This window comes from Phodopus roborovskii, unplaced genomic scaffold (genome assembly GCF_943737965.1).
Source record: "Phodopus roborovskii unplaced genomic scaffold, PHOROB, whole genome shotgun sequence".
NCBI classification, from domain to species: Eukaryota; Metazoa; Chordata; class Mammalia; order Rodentia; family Cricetidae; genus Phodopus; species Phodopus roborovskii.
Window position 1 is genome coordinate 73,331,731 of NW_026126418.1, and position 22,580 is coordinate 73,354,310.

At 50.9% G+C, this 22,580-nt stretch overlaps 2 protein-coding genes across 2 annotated transcripts; one reads left to right on the plus strand and one right to left on the minus strand.

Moving 5' to 3' along the window:
• Window positions 1–2,113: 2,113 nt before the first annotated feature.
• Lcn2 (lipocalin 2) lies at window positions 2,114–6,844 on the minus strand. Its single transcript, XM_051185187.1, has 7 exons — window positions 6,609–6,844; window positions 5,959–6,095; window positions 3,540–3,619; window positions 3,325–3,444; window positions 3,045–3,146; window positions 2,412–2,438; window positions 2,114–2,285 (listed from the first exon to the last, which is right to left on the minus strand). The coding sequence occupies exons 1-6, from the start codon at window positions 6,744–6,746 to the stop codon at window positions 2,419–2,421; spliced, it is 597 nt and encodes a 198-aa protein (XP_051041144.1). The 5' UTR covers window positions 6,747–6,844; the 3' UTR covers window positions 2,114–2,285; window positions 2,412–2,418.
• Window positions 6,845–16,497: 9,653 nt separating this feature from the next.
• Ptges2 (prostaglandin E synthase 2) lies at window positions 16,498–22,580 on the plus strand. Its single transcript, XM_051185188.1, has 7 exons — window positions 16,498–16,792; window positions 17,743–17,940; window positions 20,143–20,201; window positions 20,443–20,592; window positions 20,921–21,121; window positions 21,518–21,635; window positions 22,041–22,580. Exons 1-7 carry the CDS (start codon window positions 16,517–16,519, stop codon window positions 22,185–22,187), a joined length of 1,149 nt encoding a protein of 382 aa, XP_051041145.1. The 5' UTR covers window positions 16,498–16,516; the 3' UTR covers window positions 22,188–22,580.

Here is a 22,580-nt window from a genome sequence, read left to right on the forward strand (position 1 = left end):
TACTTCTCTTAGGGCTCTCAAAGGCTACACTTAACGGGTAGAAATCACACCAGACTACAGCCTGGACAGTACATGTAGGCCCAGGGCATGGATTGGAAAGGAGTGTGAGAGCCTTCTCAAGCACTGTGTGTCAGGTTCCCAAAGGGCTTGCTGTACTCTGCTGTAGGTGACCCCGGGGCCATGGAAAGTCTGTCCATCCCAAAAGGCTTCTTGATAACGCCCTGCTTGAAGTCATCATCCCCCACTCCATGCACTGGGTGGGAAAAGGAGGCTGGTATAAAGTCACCATCCAAAATCGCTCGTGGATTGCACTCAAAAGTGTAATCCTGGGTCCAGCTCAGAGTCAGGATGGTGTTTCAGGGAAGCTCCCTTACCAGGTTTCCCCTATCTGTAATGGACAGGAGACCCCTTGCACCATCAGCTTGTTCCTGGTATCACACTGGCTAGTCCAGAGCGCAGACTGTTCTTCACATAGGGATTTGAGTAAATCTGGGAAAGGCAGGAAAGTAGGTTCTTCCCCGGAACCTCAGAAGGAGCACAACCCTGTGGACACCGTAATTAATTCAAACCTGGACATCTGGAACTGGAAGAGAATACATGCATGCCGATGTAACTGGCCATGTAGTACAACCTGTTCAGTGCCAATGGGAAACTCATATCTGCATTAGCAGGAAGAGAAAATAAAGCCCTACTTGTGCCACAGAGTTTGACTTGAAGGGACCAACAGGAGCAAAGGTTATGGGAAGCTGACTTCTTTAGTCCAATACAAGAAACTAGACCTAGGCTAGAGAGATGGCTCATCAGTTAAGAACATATAGTGTCCACTTGCAGAGGACCCCAGTTCAATTCCCAGCACACACAATGGCAGTTAACATCCACCTGTATCGCCAGCTCCAGAGAAATCCAAATGCCTCTGGCCTCCTCAAGCAGCACCTGTTCTCATGTGCACATATCTATACACACACACACACACACACACACACACACACACACACATTAAAAAAAAGAAAAAGAAAAAAAAAAAAAAAAAGACCTGGAGAATTTACTCAGAGTTTAAGAACACTGTCCTGAAGGATCTGGGTTCAATTCCCAGCATCCACATGGTAGTTCAGCTCCAGGTGATTCGACTCCTCCTTCTGGCCTCTATAGGAACTGCATGTATGTGGTTCACACACATATAGGCAGGCAAAACATCCACTTAAATAAACTGGGGAGGTGGTACACATCTTTAATCCCAGCTCTTTGAAGCAGAAGCAGGCAGAGATCTGTGAGTTCGAGGCCAGTTTGCTCTACATAGAGTTCCAGACCAGCCAGGGATACATAGTAAGATTCCGACCCAAAGGAAAGAAATTAGACCTGGGCTCAGACTGGAGCCCAGGAGTGAAAGGTATGTGGGGTGTAGCTTCCTTTCATGGCTAGCCATTGAGTCTAACCAGTACCTCTCAGTCAGGAACCATCCTGGGCTTGAACATAGTTCCTGTCTCTCCCTAGCAGCTCAGCCTGTGCCAGCCAGATCTTTTTCTGAAGTTCAGCCCAGATTTCAACACCATCTGCTGAGCTGGGTCTAGGTCTGTGGTGTCTCCTGCAGGGCTGAGGGTGGGGCTGGTCCCAGACACATGCCTCTCCTCAGCCAAGGTGAAAGGGGCAGTATATATGTGTGATGGGAAAGAGGGGTTCATTTGGAACCTCATGCATTCTGGCAAGGGGGAAGAGAAATGGTCGCGGTCTCCTGGCAATCACAGGGTTCAGATGACTGTACCTCATAAACCCTCCAGGCTCTTTCAAGTTCCCAGTTCCAGAGGGGCTGCCCCTTTGGGACCTGTGTCAGGTGACCAAGGCATGGAGAAGCTCATACTGTCCTCAAGGTGAGCCCTGGGCTTGACTAGGGGTACCGACCAAAACAGCAGTGAGCACAGCATTGTTCTGTATGGGGGGAGGGCTCAGGGCAGTTAGTGGCTATGATGGTAGAAGCTGGGGAGAGGCTGGAGTTCTGGAGCCTTCTTTTCCCCAAGCCTTCTCTCTGCAGCTCTACCATCATGCTGGAATAATATTGGTGTGGATCCACCCTTTGCCCTTCCCTTGTTATATGGGGTTAGGCAACACAGACTCAGAGAACTGGAGACATGCATTTATTCAGCAGACAAGGGGGTGTCATTGGGAAGGGTGGCTGGGCAGTGCCACCCAGGTAATGAGTCAGCTGGTGCTCATTGGTGTTGTGACTGGTGGGGTGACCAAGTGGCTCTCTGGCAACAGGAAAGATGGGCTTGGGGACAGACAGGAAGCACCTGAAAGACAGTAACAGAATTAAGACACCACAGTTCAGGGGAGGAACAAAGACAAGCTGGATACCCCGATCCACTGTGCCCTGACCTCCCACCCAGCCCCTGCCCACCCCAGTCAGTCACACTCACCGACTGCTCAGCTGTCAATGCACTGGTCTGTAGGTGAGAAAAGTTAATCAGAACAGGGCACCAGGAGCCTGTGTTCACCAGCTCCAGACTAGCCTGACTACAAAAGCTCTGGGGTTTCTTCCAGGGTTGTGGCAGCAAAGGGACTCATGTGGAACAGATGTCAAGAGAGAAGGGCCCAGAAGGCTGCTGTAGGGCAGGGGTGGGAGGTACACAGTGGCTCAAGTACTCAGGCTTTCCACCTGTGTACCCACTCGCCTTAGTAGCCTCTCATCTGGTGGCCTGGCTGGCGCCCCCTGCTTGAAAACAAAGTGTCTCCCAAGTCACGGGATGGGGAGAGGTCCCTGCAGCAAGGTTCAGGGTTTAGAGAGGAAATAGCCTTTGGCTGTAAGCAGAAGTGGCCCGGGGGCAGCAAGACCAAGGATATTTGGACCAAGAACTCTCATCTTGGAATGCCCTGCGTCAATGGCCAGAAGGAAAACTTGGGGCTGGGATCCCTGAGGGCCCCATAGACCCCAGGGTATCACAGGGCTTCCTGACCTCAAAGTGGATCCCTTTCTTTGGTGGAGTAGGTATCAGCCTGGACCAGTCCCCACATCCCCACATTCCTTTCCCCTCCCCCCAGCTGGCCATTACCTGTGGGGACAGAGAAGATGATGTGGTCATCTGTAAGGCCCAGAGACTTGGCAAAGCGGACAAAACGTTGCTTTAGTTCAGTGGGCAGTTCCTTGGTTCTTCCTGCAACCAAGATCTGCAGTAAGTGTCACTGCCACAAGTGTCACTGAACTAGCAAATGAGGTCTCACATTTGTTTTCCCTGGAGGTCTGCAGAAAGACCACTCCTGGGGCTGAGACTGTGGGATCCACCCTTGAGTATGAGCAGAAGTTGAGTCCCTAAGAGTTAGTCAAGAACTCACCATACAGGGTGATTTTGAAGTATTGCTTGTTTCCAGAAGTCTTCTTGAAAAATACCATGGCAAACTGGTCATAGTTGGTAGAGGCCACTTGTACATTATAGCTCCGTACCTGAGGGTAACCTGTGCGTGTGAAGGACAAGGGATGTGCTCTGCCCTGGTGCAAGAAAGGGGGTACTGTGCACTTTCCCCCAACTTCCACTCCACTCAGGACTCACTGTGAATGTTTCCCAGAGTGAATCGGCCAGCCCTGGAGCTTGGAGCAAAAGTTCTGACCCAGTAGTCACAGCGCTGGTCCCTATAGGAGTGAGTAGGGATGTGACACAGTCTGGACTGCCCCTTGGATTAGGGCAGGTGGCTGATAACACCCAGCTCCCAAACCTGGCAGGAGGCCCCACCCACTCACCTTAGATGCACCCACACCTCCCCCCACCAGTCTGCCCTGCCTGACCCTGATGAGCCCCTTCCCTCAGCACCCACACTCTCTCCTCCTGGCGCCTTTTCTGGGTGACCTCCCCCACACACACAATCCAGGTCCCGTGCAAAAGTCCCTACCCTGTTTCCCTGCTCCCTCTCTGGCACATCCCTTTGCAGTTAAGGCAGTTATTTCTGAGCTGCCAGCCTGCTCCAAGCTAAGCACTACACTCCTAGCCCTAAGGCCAAATATGACTTTTCCTCAAGTCCCACTCAATCCCCTGTCCTCCGTAGTTGAGCTCACCAAACCTGCCTTTTATCTACCATTTGCTCCAGCTCCAGCCTCGCTAGCTGCCAGAGTCAGAATCACTCCACAGATGGTGAGCCCTGGCTGCCCTCTCCAGGCCTGGCCCCAGCCCTGTCATCTCCCCAACTAACTGCCTGACTCCATCTTCCTTGTTCCTCCCACTCTGCTGGCTCCCTCCCGCATTCTCCCTTGCTCCAACTGAGCTAAGACTGTCCTAGCAGCAGCCCCAGACCAAGCCCTGGCATAGGGCAAGGTGCCCCAGAGACTATTGCACTTGTAGTTGCCCATCAACCCTTGCTCGGGTGGCCATGCCAATGACTCACCCTATCTTTTGTTTGCTTGCTTGCTTTGTTTTTTGAGGGTTTCTCTATGTAGCCCTGGCTATTCTGGACTCACTCTGTAGACCAGGCTGGCCTTGAACTCACAAAGATCTGCCTGCCTCTGCCTCCCAAGTGCTGGGATTAAAGGTGTGTGACACCAACACCCAGCTGATTCACCCCATCTTGAACACACAGCATTTGACACAGTGCCAACCAGCTCCCACTGGGCACATGTCTACTTCCTTCTGCCCGTAGTGGCTCCTCTAAGGCTACCTCCTGGACAGAGGCCACAGGTAGGGTTGAAGACTGAATTCAATGTCCCTCCTCCCTCTCTTTCTTTCTTTCTGGTGTGTGTGTGAGTGTAGGGCTAAGGGCAACATCTGCTGTCTTCCTCCATCACTCTCCACCTTATTTTTTTATTTTATTTATTTATTTATTTATTTATTTATTTATTTATTTATTTTGGTTTTTTGAGACAGGGTTTCTCTGTGGCTTTGGAGGCTGTCTTGGTTCCACCTTATTTTTTTAATTAAAAAATTATTATTGAGACTATGGATTTAGCTCAGTGGTAGGGTGCTTACCTTGAAGTGCAAAGCCCTGGTTTTGGTCCTGTTATGTATATGGTTATTATGAATGTTTTGTCAGCACATACGTCTGTGCACATTCATATACTGGTGTGTGAGGAGGTCAGAAGAGGATGTTGGGTTGAGCAGTGCTGGTACATGCCTTTAATCCCAGCACCCAAAAGGCCTACAGAGTGAGTTACAGGAAGGATAGTCAGGGCCTACAGAGTGAGTTACAGGAAGGATAGTCAGGGTCACAATAAGAAGCCCTGCCCTGAAAGGAAAAAACAAAACAAAAGGAAAAAAAAAAAAAAAAAAAAAACAAAAAAACAAGCCAAGTCAGGCACTGGTGGCACACACCTTTAATCCCAGCACTCGGGAAGCAGAGGCAAGCAGATCTCTGTGAGTTCGAGGCCAGCCTGGTCTAGAAGAGCTAGTTCCAGGACAGCTTCCAAAGCCACAGAGAAACTCTGTCTCAAACAAACAAACAATTAAATAAATAAATCAAGCCAGAGAAGGGGCAGGGGATGTTGGATCCCTTAGAACTAGAATTATAGATGGTTATGAGCTGCCATGAGCTGGGAATCAAACCTGGGTTCTCTGGAAGAACCACCTGTGCTCATAACTGCTGAGCCATCTCCCAAGCCCCCTCATTTTATTGTTGAGACAAGGTCCCTTACTGAACCTGGAGCTCCCTGACTGGATTAGAATGGCTGCCCAGTAAGTCCTAGGGATCCTGATCTCTCTCTCTCTCTCTCTCTCTCTCTCTCTCTCTCACACACACACACACACACACACACACACACACACACACACCGGCTAGGATGCTACAACCAGTTTCTTTATGTTGGTTCAGTGGGACTGAACTCCAAATCTCATGCTGACATGGCATGCATACTGTGGACTGAGCCCTCTTCCTAGCCCTCTCCCTCTTGTTATCTGTGGACTGTGTGTTCATTCTCATTTGATAGAAGGAAAGAGCAAGAAATGGATCAAGTCCTTGGCTGTGACATGTGGGGTGACAGGGTTTCACCTGAACAGGATGGAGGTGACATTGTAGCTGTTGTCCTTTTGCAGCTCATAGATGGTGCTGTACATGGTAAAGTGGCCTTGTTCTTCTTTCTGGACAGCATTGCCTGCCAGGCCCACAACATACCACCGCCCCTGAAACTGTAAGGGGCTAATGACAGATGGAGCCAGGAATGGCCTCACTGGCTGCTTGTCCTGCGCTGGCCCTCTTGGTACCTCCAGGCACCACAGCTGGAGGGCAGCACGGCCCCAGGCTTGGTCTGTCTATAGATACTGGCAGGAGTTGTGCTCCTCCAACGCTGAACAATCCCCTAGGTGGAGTTGGCCCTGAGTTGGCAGGATGGTCCTTGGCAAGCGGCTGTTGGACTGTTTCCTCCTCAATGCAGAGTGACTGAAGGGATTCCTACTTTACGTGGACAGCAGAGATTACGGGAGAGGAGGTACATTCCTGTAAAGCTCTATCAGAGTGACTGTCAGAGCAGAGCGAGGTGTGGCTTCCATTGGGATGAAGGGTAAATGAAGCCTGAACCCTGAACTCCCAGAATTCCATCCACCCTGCTCAATGCTGCCTGTGAAGCCTTTGGCTTCCCCTCCCATCTGCTCACCCTTTTCCCCTACCCACTCCCCCCTGCAGCTGCCCTTCCAGGTCCTTACCTGATCCTTCTGGAAGCCTGGCTGCAGGGGGACCCTGAGCAGAGACGGGGCAGGGATCAAGTTCTGAGTGGAGTCCTGGGCCTGGCTCTGCAGGACCCCAAGCAGGGTAAGGCCCAGATACAGGACACCCAGGGCCATGGTTGCAGCAGTTACTGGACTGGAGGAGGAGGAGGAGGAGGAGGAAGAGAATGAGGAGGTCTCCCCAGGGAGACTCTTTATGAGCAGTCACCTGGCTGCCAGCCCTAATACTGGTAGTGGTGGTGGGGGGAGGTCTATCCTTTACCAAGTCCAGGAAGTGTGAAGCAATTGCCAGCATGTCCTGTTGAAATTCTTGGCAAGATTTCTGTCCCTTTCTTCCCCAGGTCAGGATTATGCAAGGTTGAGTGACAGAGGAAGTGTTGCAGGGGAGGGGGACAAGAGGGACATTGGCAGAGCTCTGAAATCTGGCAGGCAAGAGGGCACTGTCTGCACCCATTTGTCTAGTTGCCCCTCCATGACCCCCTAGGAGCCCTGGCTCATCAGAAACTCAGGATGCTGTGTGTAGTGAAGGCCCCTTCCTGGGCCTGTGCACACCTGCTGAAAACCAGACCCTGTGCAGTGTCCTTGTTTGGAGACGGGTGGGGCAGCTGGCAGTGGACATTCTAGACAAGGAAGAATGGGACACCCTGTTCTGAGCCTGTCAAGCTCTGACTTGGCCTTGGCACAGGGTGTGAGGTGTCCACAAGACTGGCCTGGGCGTGTCCATACCTTGAACCCCTTCACTTTCCCATGACCCACTGTCATTTACAGGAGCTGACAGGGTGGCAGCTGAACTCTCAGGGCAGTCCCTCCCCTGTGCCACACAGTCCTTAGATGTTTCTGCTTTCAAAGCCAAGGGCTGCAGCCACAATGCCAGCTTACCTCAGAGGACAAGGGGATCACCTGAGGTGAACCTGGGAAAAGGATGGCTCCATACTGCCCTACATACTCCAGTTACTTTGGATAAGAAGTCACTGAGAAGATTTCTATGTGTAGGGGACCAGGTGGCCCAGCATCAGGGGTCCCAGCCCCTCCAGAGCTGATTGGAGCCTACTCCTGAGGGAAGCCATTTCCTCACAGGGGGTCTGTCCAGCATCCATGGAAAGCAGTGATGGATTTCCCACTGTGTCCCTGCTGAGGAGGCTCACTTAAGAGCTGCATCCGAATGCCTGACCTGAGGCTGAAGTACCCTGGCCCTGCACTTGCTGCTCCTGGCCTCCAACTCCCAACCCTGAGCTCTTGGGTAGCTAGCCCTGAGGGAAAGAGCAAGCTAGGATGGGATTTTAAACAGATAAGTAGGAAGTAGCCTCACCCCTGACCCCATTCAAGAGAAACTGCACCACTAGAATCTGTCCCCTTTGGTCTCTGGATGTTGAAAGAGCAGGAAGTGAAACTGAGCCAAGTTGTGGGGACTATGTGGCCACCAGATCCTGTTGCTCTTGAGGTGCCAGTGGCCTTACAGCCCCTTCAACCTCAGCCCTAGGGGACTCACCCCTTCTACCTTCTGTGGCCTTAAAAGGGTATCCATGAACTGGGGATGTAGCTCAGTAAAGGGTTTGCCTAACATGTGGGAGTCCCCAGTTTCTATCTCCAAACAGCACAAAACAAAACAACTTTCCAATTTACTAAACATTTTAGTTTAAAAGGTATCCTTGAAAACAAGGTGCGGTGTCTCACACCTTTAAGCCCAACACTTGGGGCAGAGGCAGGGGGATCTCTGGACCAGCCTGACCTACAAGGGAGTTTGAAGCAAGCCCAGGCTACCTTTCAAGACCTTTGTCTTAAAACAAATATATATGGAACTTTTGTGTTTTTGGTGACAAATGGGTGACAGGAAAGCTGGTGTGAACAGAGCCCCTTGAGTTTTCAGTCAGGAAAGACAGACCCCAGAATCTCAAAGGAGCTGGGCAGGTAGAATATTCTAGGCTCTTAAAATCAGGGGCTAAGCAACCAGTGGAACTCTATATACTGAGACAGAGTTCTGGGTCTGCAAAGCAAAAAGGTTAAAATTAAGAGTGGGAGGGGAGATGGCCTAGAGCAGGACCCTGGGCCAGTTTAGAAGACTGGCTCTTCCAGGCAAAAGACACACAATCACCTCCTGCCTATCTGTGGATTCCTGGGTGTGTTCTTCCCCAAGGACTCTGCTAGGTCTCCATGCACCCCTAGCGGGATCCCATACAGCCCAGGCTGGACTCAAATTCCCTATGTAGCCAAAGGTGGCTTTGAACTTCTCATCCCCCTGCCTTCACCTCTCACCCAGTCTGTCTTTTTTTCTCTTTCTTTTTTCTCCGTCCTCTACCCGTGGAACACTGGCATGATCACCAACCATACCAGCTATTTAGTTAGTTAGTTTGATACCAGGTTTCAAATGTAATTCAAGCTGACACCTAACTTAGTAGGTAGCCCAGACTAGCTTTAAACTTGTGACCATCCCCCTGCCTCAGTTCTCCAATTGCTGAGATTATAGGCATGCATTGCCATGTGTGGTTCACACTTGGGTTTTTTGTGGTCATAAGCCCAGAGAACCCTGATGCTCCTAAACCCTACCTGGGTCTAATCCACTTGAGATGTTCCTAAGACCATTGTATCTCAGGAACCCAGTCTGACTCTGTGATCTGGTATCCAGAAGCTAGTGAATCTGGCCATGAGGAGCTGGAGCTAATGCAGCCCCATCCTCCAGCCCGACCAAAGGCCTGCTTGAAGAGTGCAGGACTACCAAATCAGCTTCTCAGAGCCAGGGTTGCCTGGGAGACCTGAGGTAAGAGAGCCTGAAGAAGGCTTAGGGACTCACCCAGTTCAGTGGCAGAGCACTTGCCTAGTGAGCCCAAGCCCCTGGGCTCTATCCTCAGCTCTGCTAAATAAATAATAGACACATAGATAGCCCCCCGTGGCCCTGTCACAGCCCCAGGAAATCTTTATGTCCACAGATGGGTCCAGTGGCCTCTGTCCCCAGTCACTCACATGGGAAACAGTGTCCAGTGGGAGATGTTCACTTCTCTAGGGTCTTGACTTGAGTCTCTGTTTCCAGAGTTTCATGTCAAGGTGCTCCTGGGACCTGGAGGGTCTCCTGGCTCCTGCCTCTTTCACTTCACAGGATCCTGCTTTGGAAAAGCTCCGAAAGTCAGTCCCTCCCAACATTCCCCATATGTCCACTGGGTCCCCCCACATGCTGCTTGAGGTCTGTGTCCAGGGCCACCCCTGGTGCTGAAGTATTTCTCTTAGCATATTTCAATTATACACAATATGGGTTTCATTATGACATACATGTATATAAGGTATTTTGATCATATTCATCTAATTATCATTACCCTGCTGATCTCTTCCCACTGAGTCCTCCTAACATTCATGTTTGTTTGGTTGTTATTGTGTATGTGACCCAATGAGTTTCCTTACAGTTGTTTACAGGATCATGGGGAATGGATCATATACAAGGGCATAATCAATTTACTCTCTCTCTCTCTCTCTGTGTGTGTGTGTGGTGTTTTTTTTTTTTTTTTTTTTTTTTTTTTTTTTTTTGAGACAAAGTGTTTTTGTGTGGCTCTGGCTGTCCTGGAATTCTCTCTGCAGACCAGGCTGGCCTAAAATTCATAGATCTGCTTGCCTCTGCTTCCCGAGTACTGGGATTAAAGGTGTGTGCTACCATCAAGAAAATCTCTCTTAAACTGTGTATAATAGTGCACACCTTTAAACCCAGTAAACAAGCTAATCTCTGTGAGTTCAAAGTCAGCCTACTCTATATTGCAAGACTGTCTCAAAAACAAAAAAAGAAAGAAAGAAAAAAGAAGGAAGAAAGGAAACCATCTACTGCTCTTAGATCCTTAGGGAGGGGTGGGGCCTGGAGCCTGTTCCTCTGTACCGTTTTCTGTTTCAGAGCATGGACGCCTATGCAGGTGAGAGGGCCAACATGACCACAGGTGCAGCGAACTGGAGGCCACAGTTCTGGATAGAGTCTGCAGCAGGCACCAGGTATCCAGGAAGTAGTGAGTGGCTACCTGATTCAACTGCGAAGGGTGATTCTGCCTGGTATGGTGCTGATACTAGATAAGACACTTGCCCTGGCACCCCAAGTTGCACAGGTAAGAGACATGTCCAGGACAGCCATTCCTTGGCCCTGTGTTCCAGTTCCCTGCTTCCCAGGCCTTAGCTTGACAGAGGATGCTTGTGTGAAAGGCTGCTGCTTTCTTGTGTGCTGAGAGCCCAGGACAGTTAGGAAAGTGCACAGCCCAGGAGGCAGGAGGGAGAGTGGGTGCTGGGTTGGTTAAACTAGGTGTCTAAAAGCATGTCTCTAACTCCAGAGCCACGACAACCTTCCTGGGAGACCCCTGAGTTCTCTGAGATGAGGGACATCATTCTGTCCCACACCATTCGTCCCTGTGGTTTCAGTGGCTGAGCCCTGCCCTCAAAGATGAGAGGTGGGTCAGGCTATGATAGGAAGCAGGATGGGGCAGGCTCCATAGGGCCAGAGTGTCTGCTTTACAAGGAGAAGGGGCTGATCTGAGCCAATGGAGATGGCAATGGACAGGGAAGTTGGCACTAGGAACAGAAAAGAACCATGCTGGCCTTGGCCATTGAGATCTCGGTCTTGGTCTAGCCACTGTCCTTCTTGGAGTCTTTCTCAGGAAGCCACATCAGGGAGTGAGTTCCTGGGGACAGAGCTTAGGCAGAGTCACTACTATCCCCCATGGCTTTTTTTTTTCTTTCAAGACAGGGTTTCCCAGTAGCTATGGAGCCAATTCTGGGACTTGCTCTTTAGACTAGGGTGTAACTTTCTGTATTGGTGTGATAGACAGATAGAGGACACAGGACACAGGGTCCCTCAGGCCATGGGGTAGGAACTACTGCCCCAAGTGCCCTTGGAGCTCAGCCTCAGTCAGCCTGAGACAGCCCTTGGTTCCTTGGTTTCTACCTCATCCCTAGGTCCCCTCCAGACATCACTGGGTCTCCCGGTCTCCCTGTCCAGTGCTACCTCCCCTGTACTGTGGATTTGAGTCCACTCCCTTCCCACTTCTTGTGGCCTCTCATGTTGGCACACCTCTTCCTCCATCCATGGGTCTATTGCTAGCCACACTCAACCTTCTCTCAAGAGCAAACTTTTCTAACAGTGTATTTCCTGCCATCGGCTTCTGAGATTAGGAAAGCCTGAGAGCTTCCCAAGCCATCAATTTACAACAGATTACTGAGCTTGTTATCTTAGAATCACATCTTCCAAAATCCAGAAGTCCAAAATCAGAAAAGCATTGTGCATAGGGACTAGGGAGATGGCTCAGAAACTAAAGCACTGGATGTGTAATTATGAAGATCCAGGTTCAAATCCCTAGGAGGCACAGGAAAGCCAGGTGTGGTATCACAGGCTTGCAGTCCCAGTGTTCCTGTGGTGAGATGAGAGTCAGAGAGAGGATAAACCTCAGACACTCATACACCAGCTAGCCTGGTAAACGTAACTTCTCAAACAAGTGAGCATATGCTGACATTTTCACACACATACCTCTCTCTCAAACCCACATGCATTCATATACACACACAAAAGTAAATAATAATAATAATCCACACTGTAGTCAAGTGTTAGTGGTTCACACTTTGAATCTCAGAATTTGGAAGGCTGAGGCGAGAATTGGAGGTCAATCTGGACTCCACAGAAAATTCCAACACAGTGCAGATTATAGTGTGAGGCCCTGTCTTTAAAAAAAGAAAGAGAATGCTGGCAAGGTGGGTCATGCTTGCCACCAAAATTGATACCTTGAGTTACCTTCATGGTAGAGAACTCTCAAAAAAAATTACACACCCAGTGCTCTTAATCTCTGAGTCATCTCTCCAGCCCCATAAATATTTTTTTAAAAGATTAAATTTATTCTGTATGAACTCAAGGTGTTTCTCTTTCTATGGTTCCAAGAATCTAGCATCTTCCAGCTTCATCTGCCTGGGCCCCTATCATCATCTTTTCTAGGGGTAGCCTTTCTAATCTCCTGGATCAGTTACATTCATTTCTATTACCAAAATATCTGAAGTTTAAGGAAGGGAAGGCTCATTGTGTCCATCATGGCAGGGAAGGTGTGATTGCAGAGCTGTGAACAGCCAGAATGAGGGCAGCAGTCCACGGCAGAGAGCATGGTGGGAACCAGGACTAGGTGTAGACTCCAGAGAGCTGCCTTCGACTTTTTCTGAGCAACTGACTGACTCTAGCCCACAGCTCCAAGATCACAGGTCAGTCTCCTCTCAAGTGCACATCATGTCCCACCCTATACAGAGTGTGATAAGCACATAAGTCACCTGGAGGGCTTTGCAGCTATAAACTGTCCCTCCCAGGAGCTAGGGCATGTCTGGAGGAAATCCTTCTCCACCTATCTCTGAACTCCTCTCGTGCCTTACAGCTGTAGGCCAGAGTTAGACAGTGACCCCTGGTTAGGATGGAGTGTCCATCTCCTGGGGCCAATGGACCTTGAGGAGGACCCATCTAAAAAGCAGTCCACACTAAACAGCAGACTGCACTTTGAGGGGCCCTTCCTCTCCTGGGCACACCAACCCAGGGAGCAACAAAGTAAGATCCTGTCCAAAACCAAAATTAAACAAAGGCTGGAGAGATGCTCAGTGGTTAAGAGCACTGGCTGCTCTTGCAAAGGACTGGGTTTGGCTCCCGGCACTCACACAGTAGCTGGCAACTGTTTATATGTTAGTTTCAAGAGACCTGATAGGCTCTTCTGGCCTCTTCAGGCACCTGCAGGCATGTGGTACATATAAACACACTCAGGCACACACATACACAAGATTAAAATAAAAATAAGGGCTGGAGAGGTGGCTCTGCAGTTAAGGACACTAGCTTTTTTTTTCAGAGGACCCAGATTTGATTCATAGCAACAGCATGGTGGTTAACAATGGAATCAGATTCCCTCTTCTGGCCTCTGTGGGTACTGCATGTACATGGTACAAAGACTTAAATGCCTGCAAACCATAAAATAAAAATATATAGTTCTTTAACCAAATGGATTCATGTAGTAAGTGCCTCACAGCCTGGCTTCTTCCTTTTATTTGTATTTTTTTTGAGCCCTGCCTGCCATGGAACTCACTATATAGACCCGGCTAAATCTAAATTTACAGATCTATTTGTCTCTGCTTCCTGAGTGATCAGCCCATTTCCTTTGCAAACCAGCTGTTGAGTAGGTTTTGTGTGGGAGGAAGTCAGCTAAGTCCCATGGTGTCTCAGAGGGGGTGGGGTGGAGGGAATGGCGTGGGCTCCTACTTGGCTACCGAGGCAGAAGCAGAAGGTGAGACAGTGGCCAGGAAGGAGGGTGGCACCTTGGTGTGTCTACTTTGAGGTGGGTGATAGGCTCTGGGCAATGTTATAATAGTGGAAAAGGCAGATGCCAACCCAGGCTTGGAATCAGGATGGGGCTGACCTGAAGCCACATCATCCATTCCAGCTACCTAACAATGGCATGGACAGAGTCCTGGAGAAATGACAAGAGATTTGTCTCATAGCTCTGGAGGTTGGAAAGATCAAGGTCAAGCTAGCAGCAGGTTTAGAGTCTGTCCGTCCAGCCCCTTACCATTGGCAGCCTCCTGTTTGTTGTCCTTTGGTGTGGGAAGACAGAGAAGGGAGAACAGTCTAGCTCGTCCCCTGGGGCCCTTTGGTAAAATCTCTATTCCACTCCTGAAGGCTGATTAATCACCTCCTAAATAACTTGATAATTGTGACTACACTGGTCTTGAGCTTTAGCTCATAGACTTTGGAGGGACACAAACACCCAAACCACATCTGGGATGGGTTTCACATGGCCATGGGGGAAGATGCTTATTTGCTGAGTCCTGGGATGAGGCCAGACGTCAGGGAGAAAGAGAGAAAGGTTAGGAGAGGGGAGGGCTGGGCTCTTATCAGAGATTGTTTGGGGCCTAGAGGTAGACAGGTAAGAGGACCTAGACTGAGCACCCCTTTCCATATTATACCCTGAAATTTCATCAGTTTGGGGCATCTAAGACTCCATTTGGTTGAATGAGTGAGGCCACTGCTGGTTCCTCAGCTTGAGGTACCCTGGGCATGGAGCAGGGCTGTGCCTGGTGCTGGCTACAGCTTAAAGAAAGGTCTGTAGCTAGAATGAAGAGGCAACACAGAGGTAGCAAGATTAGTATGGCAAGATGAGAACTGGATAATATGCCATGAGAAAATAACGCTACCAAATGTCTCCACAGAGAGCGTGGACCCAGTATGAGTTTCCTTGGCAAAGGCTGGCTCATGTCATGCTAAGATGGTACAGTTGCCCATTAGGCAAAAAGTAGGGGCCTCCCAGGAATCAGCCTCATTGACTTCTCAGCCTCTCCCCCCATCCATCCATCCATCCATCCATCCGGAGGAGACAGTGTGTCACTGTGTAGCCTTGGCTGGCCTGGAGCTTGCTATGTAGACCAGGCTGACCTCTTACTCACACCTAGCTCAGCTTCCTGAGCGCTGGGATTAGATAAGACTCTCATTTAACATAAAGGATCTCCTTTCAGCACAAGTTACAGTGTGGTGGGTGGTGAGTCTGCAGGAGATGCCAGTCGTTAACTTTTGTATCATGGGTGGCAAACTGGTTCCTCAAACTAACAAGGGAGCCTACGGTTGTTGATTCTCCAGCCCCCTCCCACCTCCGCGCAATTTGCTTTGTAAACATGTTATATGTCACACCAGGACAGCAGCAGTAGAGGTGAATGGTGTTGGTGGTAGTGGGTGTTGAGGTGGTTTCTCCTCAGCAGTGGGCAGGTTTCAATCCCTACTCTTCAATTTAACCCGCCCAACTCCCCTCCAGCTTTCCTAAATTGCCCTTCAGGGGTTAAAGAAGTTACTGGAATCAATGTAACACGGGCGACTATCCTTGAAGCCGCCTCATTTTCCACAACTGTAAAACTAAACGGGTAACCACAGTTCTCTAGTGCAGTTTCCAGGGATTTGTTCCGGGATGCTCTCCCGTCGGGTCCTCGGACTGCTCCGGGACGACCCCTGCCCTAGTCAGAGGCGGCGTTTGCGTCGGGGTCCGGTGCCTTTTAAACCCATTATTCCCTCCCCAGCTAGGTATTTATGGAAGAGCAAAGCATGATGGGCCTTTTTCGTTCGCCTGGCCTGCTCTTGCAGGTCCCAGGTGCGGCTGGATTCAGTGGGCTCTGGCGCTTACAGGTCCAAGGAAAGGTGGAGGAAGAGGAACGAACCAGGTGGAACCCGGGACTCCACCCCATGCCATCTCCATTACCTCGCCTATCAACGAATCCCGCCTGTAGATAACGCGCCCATTAGCAGAGCCTTCTTTAGGCCTGGGGCGGGGCCATGCCGGGGCTGCCCGCGGAGAAGCCTTGGCGGTGGAGATCTGGAGCTCGGATAGCACCAGCAAGTTCTGTAAGAGCCAGAGGCGTCCCGGGACCTTCAGTCGGACCCATTCAGCCCCCGGAGGTCTTCAGATTGGCGAGCCTGCCCCTCAGCGCGGGCTATTTCCGAAGCACGTGATTTCCAAGGCCCCCGCCAGGTTTGAGAAAAGTTTATGGTTTGGATCTTAACAGAAGGGCATAGCATTGCGGGAGGGCAAAAAGAATCCGAGATGCTGCGGCCGCCCACTGGAGACAGCATCGGACCTTCCTTCCCCCGGAGCGAGCATGGGTCAGAAGACCGGCGTTCCCCCTGAGATTCCTTCGAATAGATGCACGATATGGAAACAACCCACTGCAAATCACAAGTCACCGCTGCACTCCCAAAAGACAGAGTTGTCAAGCCACTTCTAAAGTTTCCAGTCCTCTCACAACCTCTAATCCCTGCTTGGCGTCACCGTCTCCCTAGGCAACATTCCCGGCAGGTAGTCCTGTCTCTTTAAGGCCCCCTAGAGCTTTGGTCGTCTTGGTTTCTCGCGCCCGCCCGCAGCGCCGGCTGAGCAAACATGGCCCGGGCGGCGCGCGTAGCGTGGGTTCTTGGCTTGAGCCGGTGCGCCCTGGCTGAGGGGTCGCGCATACGACCCTGGCCGCCAATCTCGGCTCAGAGCTTGGCCGGCTACACCAGGGCGGCGGCAGGAAGCTCGGGCCCGGCGGTCCGCAAGGGGAGCCCGCGGTTGCTGGGGGCGGCGGCGCTGACCCTGGGCGGCGCGCTGGGGCTGTACCACACCGTGCGTTGGCACCTGCGCTCCCAGGACCTCCGCGCCGAGCGCTCGGCTGTGCAGGTAAGGCTTGGCTGGCACGGGCTGCGGATGTGGAGTCGGGATCAGCCCCGAACTCGATACTCTTGAGAAGCAGCGGGGTAAGGAGTGGTTTTTTTCGGCCGCTCGTGACCTTGGGCGAGTGTCTTGGCAGGAGGAGTCCGAGGAGGTTGGTGCTGATGCCCATGACGTAGAGCTGCGTGTATCTCATGCCGTGGTCTCTACCGTGTTGTAAGGGCGTGCGCGGTGCCGCGAGTAGTCATTTTGAAATGAGTGAGCCTGACTCCAGACCCAGAACTGGAGGTGTGCCCCAGCCTGCTGTGGCTAGGCTGTCCTGTGGACATTTCATGAGTTGCAGAATCTCCACCTTGCCTTCCATGGCCTTTTCCTGGAGCAGGAACTGGAAAGGGAGCTGTGTCCCTGTGCATCATTACTCTCTTCCCTGTCTATCCGATTAGCATTTGAAAATTGAGGGGGGTGGGCTGCAACTGTAGCAAGTACGTCTGAGGACTTTACTGTAGAGGAGCCACATGCAGCCTCCCTCTGCTTTTGGAAATCTGGGGTAGACCTCACTTCTGGCCAGTGCCTCCTAGCTTCTTGGTCAGCTCTGTCTCTTGCCTAGGGAGGACTGGAGGGGGTTGGGGTGAACCATAAGAATACAGCTTAAGGGAGACACACCCTGCAATTGTCTAATGTTCCCTTTGGGACAGGAGGAAGATGAATTCAGACACACACACACACACACACACACACACACACAGAGAGATTGATTCAGATTCTTCACAGATGGCTGGTCCTAGCCCTGTGGTATCCCAGCTGGGCACTTCCACTTGGGTTCTGTCCATTCTCTCTGCTGTTCCTCATTCTTATATTTTCTGGGTCACCTTAGAAGGTGACTCCATGGAGAAAGATTTGCTGGGGGAGGGGGGAAGGTCTGTGACTCCAGGTGTTACCAGTCTTTTTCTCTCCCCCAGCTGTCCCCATCCAGCCATCTGCAGCTGACCCTGTACCAGTACAAGACCTGTCCCTTCTGCAGCAAAGTCCGTGCCTTCCTCGACTTCCACTCCCTGCCCTATCAGGTAGTGGAGGTGAACCCTGTCAGAAGGGCTGAGATCAAATTCTCCTCCTACAGGAAGGTGCCCATCCTGGTGGCCCAGGAAGGAGACAGCTTGGTGAGCCTTGGGGATCCCATGCCTCTTTTCTGTCCCAGGCTGGGAGTTTCCTTAAATCTAAAAGAATTGTGACTTCCTGATCTCCACTGAGAATAGGGAAAAGAGCTGGGGTAGAGAAATGGTCTAAAAGTATGGGCTGGGTGGTGGGAGCCTGTAGTCAGGTTGCTCTGATGGTTCCCTGAGCTAGTGTGGGCAACATAGCAGGATGTAGTAATTGTAGAGCCTTTTCTTTCCCTGTTAGAGTCTTGTGGGGCAGGGTGGAGATGCGCTTAAAGATGAACAAACTGGGTTTGCAGCTGGGATGATCTGGGTCTGAGGTGTGGCTCTGCCACTCACTGGCTGTCTTAGGGTTCTATTGCTTTGTTGAGACGCCATGACCAAAAGCAAGTTGGAGAGGAAAGGGTTTATTTTACTCACCATTCCATATCATTAAAAGCAGTGAGGGCAGGAGCTCAGCTCTATGGCTTGCTCAGCCTGCTTTTTTATAGAACCCAGGACCACCAGTCCAGGGATGGCACCACCACAATAGGCACCCTCCCCACCCCCCATCGATCACTAATTAAGAAAATGCCTTACAGCTGGATCTTATAGAGGCATTTTCTCAGTAGAGGCTCCCTCCTTTCAGGTAACTCTAGTCTGTCAAGTTGACATGACTAGCTGGCCAGCACGCTTGCCTGTGACTATGACTTTCACTTCTATGGGCTGATTTTTTTTTTTTTTTTTTTTCCAATAAATAACCTTGTTATATTGCTTGAACTCACTACCCTTCTGTCTTTTGAGTGCTAGGATTATAGACATGTGCCACCATGCCCAGGTGTGGGGTTTATTTATTTGTACATTTGTTTTGATTTGGGGGGGGCAGCATCTCACTGTCCTGGAACTGTGTAGACTAGAGTGATCTTGAACTCACAGAGCTCTGCCTGCCTCTGCTTCCCTAGTGCTGGATCAAAAGTATGTATTTCTGTGCCTAGCTTGTTTATTTGTTAAATTTTTTACATAGGGGCCAATAAGATGGCTTTGGGTAAAGGTGCTCATTGCCAAGCTTGACAACCCTGAGTTCAGTCCCTGGACTCACATGATAGAGAGAACAATTCCTGCAAGCTGTGTCACTCACAAACACAATAAAATGTAATCTGAAAAACAAAATAGGCAGCTGGGCGTGGTTGCAGTCTTTAAATATCCCCCACCCCTGCACTGGGGAGGCAGAGGCTCATGGATATCTGTGAGTTCAAGGCCACCCTGGTCTACTGAGTGAGTTCCAGGACAGCCACAACCAGAGGGCTGCTATACAAAGAAAGCCTGTCTCATCCCATCCCCCCGCCCCACCCCCGCCCCCAAAGGAAAGAAAAACAGCAACAACAGAACCCCTGCCAGACATGGTGGTGTATACCTTTACGCTCTGCATCTTGGGGGGCAGAAGTAGGCATATCTCTGTGAGTTCCAACCAGTCTGGCCTATCTATATAACCCTATCCACCCCCAATTTTTTTCTTTAAAATTTACTTATTGTGAGTGTGTGTGTGTGTGTGTGTGTGTGCAAGTGTACATCAAGTGTACATGTACACCATAGTTTGAGAGAGTTTTGAAGGTTTTTTTTTTTTATTGTTTGGGTTTTTTTGTTTGTTTGTTTGTTTTCTGAGACAAGGTCTAATTCTTACCCCTGGCTGCCCTAGAACTAGCCATCTTTCCATGTGCAGAGGTTACAGATGTGAGCTACCATGTGAAGCTTTGGGCTGGCTTCTTACTAGTCCACAGGAGCCCAGACTCTGGGCTGTAGGAACAGTAAGGATAAAATCCTGGCACTGGGCTTGGTACCCTGTATATGGCCTGGTCCTGCCCTGCCCTTGGTGCCAGAAGGCCGGGTGACTCATGGATTAGGGTCAAATGCCAGGGCTCTCCCAGTCAGATATCCCCAATAGCCATACTTGGTCACCCTTACTCAGAAAGGGGAGCAGTGAGCTCGGGGCATGGGTTTTTGGGGTGAGTTGTGGTGGATCAGCAGTGCCCAGCTTCAAGAGCGCTGTTATTTTGTTGTTTGTATTTGACACTGCAGTTGTCAAAAAACCTAGCCGCCAGCCAGATCCTGTGAACAAACTGTCTCTGGGGCAAGGGGCATGGCTCGGGAACATAGTGCTTGCCCCTCATGCCCCAGGCCCTGTGCTCCATTCCCAGCAACACAAGACAATTGTTTCTTCTCTTCCAGCAACAGCTGAATGATTCCTCAGTCATCATCAGTGCCCTCAAGACCTACCTGGTGTCAGGGTAAATTGCTCCTGGGAGGCAGAGTGGGGCTGCTATAGATATTTCTAGAATAGACCAAGGCCTGCCTTCCTCCTTCTATCAGGAAGTGTTCTTTGTGCCTAAGCTAATCCCTTTTGCTGCAAGTGAGGGAAACTTCATAGGCTGGGTCACTGAGTGGCTGAGTCAAACTGGGTTGTCTGGGTTGGTAGGCCAAGGGGGCAGGAGGATGGAGTCAGGCTGAAGCTCTAGCCTTCTTCTGAAGGCAACCCCTGGAAGAGGTCATCACCTATTACCCACCTATGAAGGCCACGAATGACCAGGGCAAGGAGGTGACCGAGTTCTGCAACAAGTACTGGCTCATGTTGGATGAGAAGGAGGCCCAGCAGATGTATGGCGGGAAGGAAGCCAGGACGTGAGTGGAGCTGTGGCTGCAGGGGGGAGGGGGTAGTAATAAGGGCCAAATTAAGCTGGATGCTCTGGGCAGTGGTTCTCAACTTGTGGGTCATGACCCTTTTGGGAGTCAAACATCCTGCATGCCAGGCATTTACATTATGATTCATAACAGTAGCAAAACTACAGATATGAAGTAGCAATAAAATAATTATGGTTGGGTAACCAGAACATGAGGACTGTATTAAAGGGTCACAGCATTAGGAGTTTTGGGAGAAACTGGGTGCTGGGGCAGAGCCCTGGTCTTGGCTCAGGGACAGGGCAACACCCTCTGTGTCCTGTGTCTACAGGGAAGAGATGAAGTGGCGGCAGTGGGCAGACGACTGGCTGGTGCACCTCATCTCCCCCAATGTGTACCGGACACCCGCTGAGGCCCTGGCTTCCTTCGACTACATTGTCCGTGAGGGAAAGTTTGGGGCTGTGGAGGCCACCATGGCCAAGTATGTGGGTGCAGCTGCCATGTACCTCATCAGCAAGCGCCTCAAAAGCAGGTGATGCCTCATACAAGGATATGCATATGTAGGAGCAGGGGTCTGCTGTCCCCAGTCTGGGCATGGAGCATGTAGCAACCTTCAAACCCTTCAGGAGGGAAGACAAGCCAGGCCTGGGACCCAGCTTTTCTGATCAATCCTTATCTCAGGTTTTGGGGTCAGAAGTCATGGCCCTTCCTGTGACCTCTTACTTCTGCCTCCTTGTCGGGGTCCCTTCCTCACCTCAAGCCACATACCATCACTCACTGGGGGCAGGTGTTCAGCAGTATGGGTACCCTTCCCCTCACCCAGGGTCATGCAGCAGTCACGCACATGCCTTTCTGCATTATGCAAAGGGAGCTGTGTCACGTGGGCTGGGGCAAGAGCTCCCTGACCATCCTTTCTGTCTCTCCCCAGGCACCACCTACAGGATGATGTCCGTGCAGACCTCTATGAGGCAGCCAACAAGTGGGTGACAGCCGTGGGCAAAGACCGCCCGTTCATGGGGGGTCAGAAGCCTAACCTTGCTGACCTGGTGGGTATAATGGTGGTAGATAGAGTGGTCTGCTCCCCAGGGAACTGTGTCTGGTTTTCCTATGTATTGTTGGGGAAAACAGACAGCCTTCATGGTTCTTATACCTGAAAGGCTCAAGAAGGGGCTTGTTTCAGGCTGAGCGTAATCAGGAGCCTGAGTGACAGTGACAGGGCTTCACCTTTTCCTCTGATTGTGGCATGCATGGGCTTCTGGCTTCTACCCAGCAGTCAGTGTCCTGGCTTTCAGCTCTGGTCTTGAGCAATCTGTAACCAGGTAGCCTGGGTCTAACCAGGTGCTGAGAGATCTCCTCAAATCTTACACAGATACAGGAAGTTTGGGTGGCACTGTCTGAAGCCTTGGTGTCCTTTGGGCCCAGTGCAATGACTGTTCTTGATCCTTCCCTAGGCAGTGTATGGTGTGCTGAGAGTGATGGAGGGTCTGGAGGCCTTTGATGACCTGATGCGACACTCTCGAATACAACCTTGGTACCTTCGGATGGAGCAGGCCATTGAGGAAGCTCCCTCAGTGCACCCTAGGCCCCCTAGCTGCTGAGACTAGCTGCTGAGGGCCAAGACCATGGCCATGCTGGTAAGGGGCAGAGTCGTTTTGTCTCTGGTCCACCCAGTCCCTTCTGGCCCTCTATTGGACATTTGTAGGGACATTGACACTGGGGACAAGGCCCAGACTCATAGCTATCTGAGAGTAAAGGGTCAGGAGATCACAGAGGACCCCAGTTTCAGGGGCCTGCTCTTCCAACAAGGATTCCTTTTCAACTCTCCCAGGGCTCAGTGACCCCTTGTTGACAAGGATCAGACTGGCTCCTACCCTGGACAAGGGGAGGGCAGTCTGCATTAGGAGAATCCCTGTTCCCATGTTTCCTGGTCCTAGCTTTCCCCAGGTATTCCTGGGACTACTGTATTTGCAATAAAGGAGAGGTCTGCTATT

What these genes read in the sequence shown, in the direction of transcription:
- Lcn2 (XM_051185187.1), bottom strand. Translation starts at nt 6,746, where the DNA reads ATGGCCCTGGGTGTCCTGTATCTGGGCCTTACCCTGCTTGGGGTCCTG. An exon ending in CACTCTGGGAAACATTCACA is followed by an intron (nt 3,445 to 3,539) that starts GTGAGTCCTGAG and finishes TCACACGCACAG; the next exon opens with GTTACCCTCAGGTACGGAGC. An exon ending in CATCTTCTCTGTCCCCACAG is followed by an intron (nt 2,439 to 3,044) that starts GTAATGGCCAGC and finishes TCTCACCTACAG; the next exon opens with ACCAGTGCATTGACAGCTGA.
- Ptges2 (XM_051185188.1), top strand. Translation starts at nt 16,517, where the DNA reads ATGGCCCGGGCGGCGCGCGTAGCGTGGGTTCTTGGCTTGAGCCGGTGC. An exon ending in AAGACCTACCTGGTGTCAGG is followed by an intron (nt 20,202 to 20,442) that starts GTAAATTGCTCC and finishes CTTCTTCTGAAG; the next exon opens with GCAACCCCTGGAAGAGGTCA. An exon ending in AGCAAGCGCCTCAAAAGCAG is followed by an intron (nt 21,122 to 21,517) that starts GTGATGCCTCAT and finishes GTCTCTCCCCAG; the next exon opens with GCACCACCTACAGGATGATG.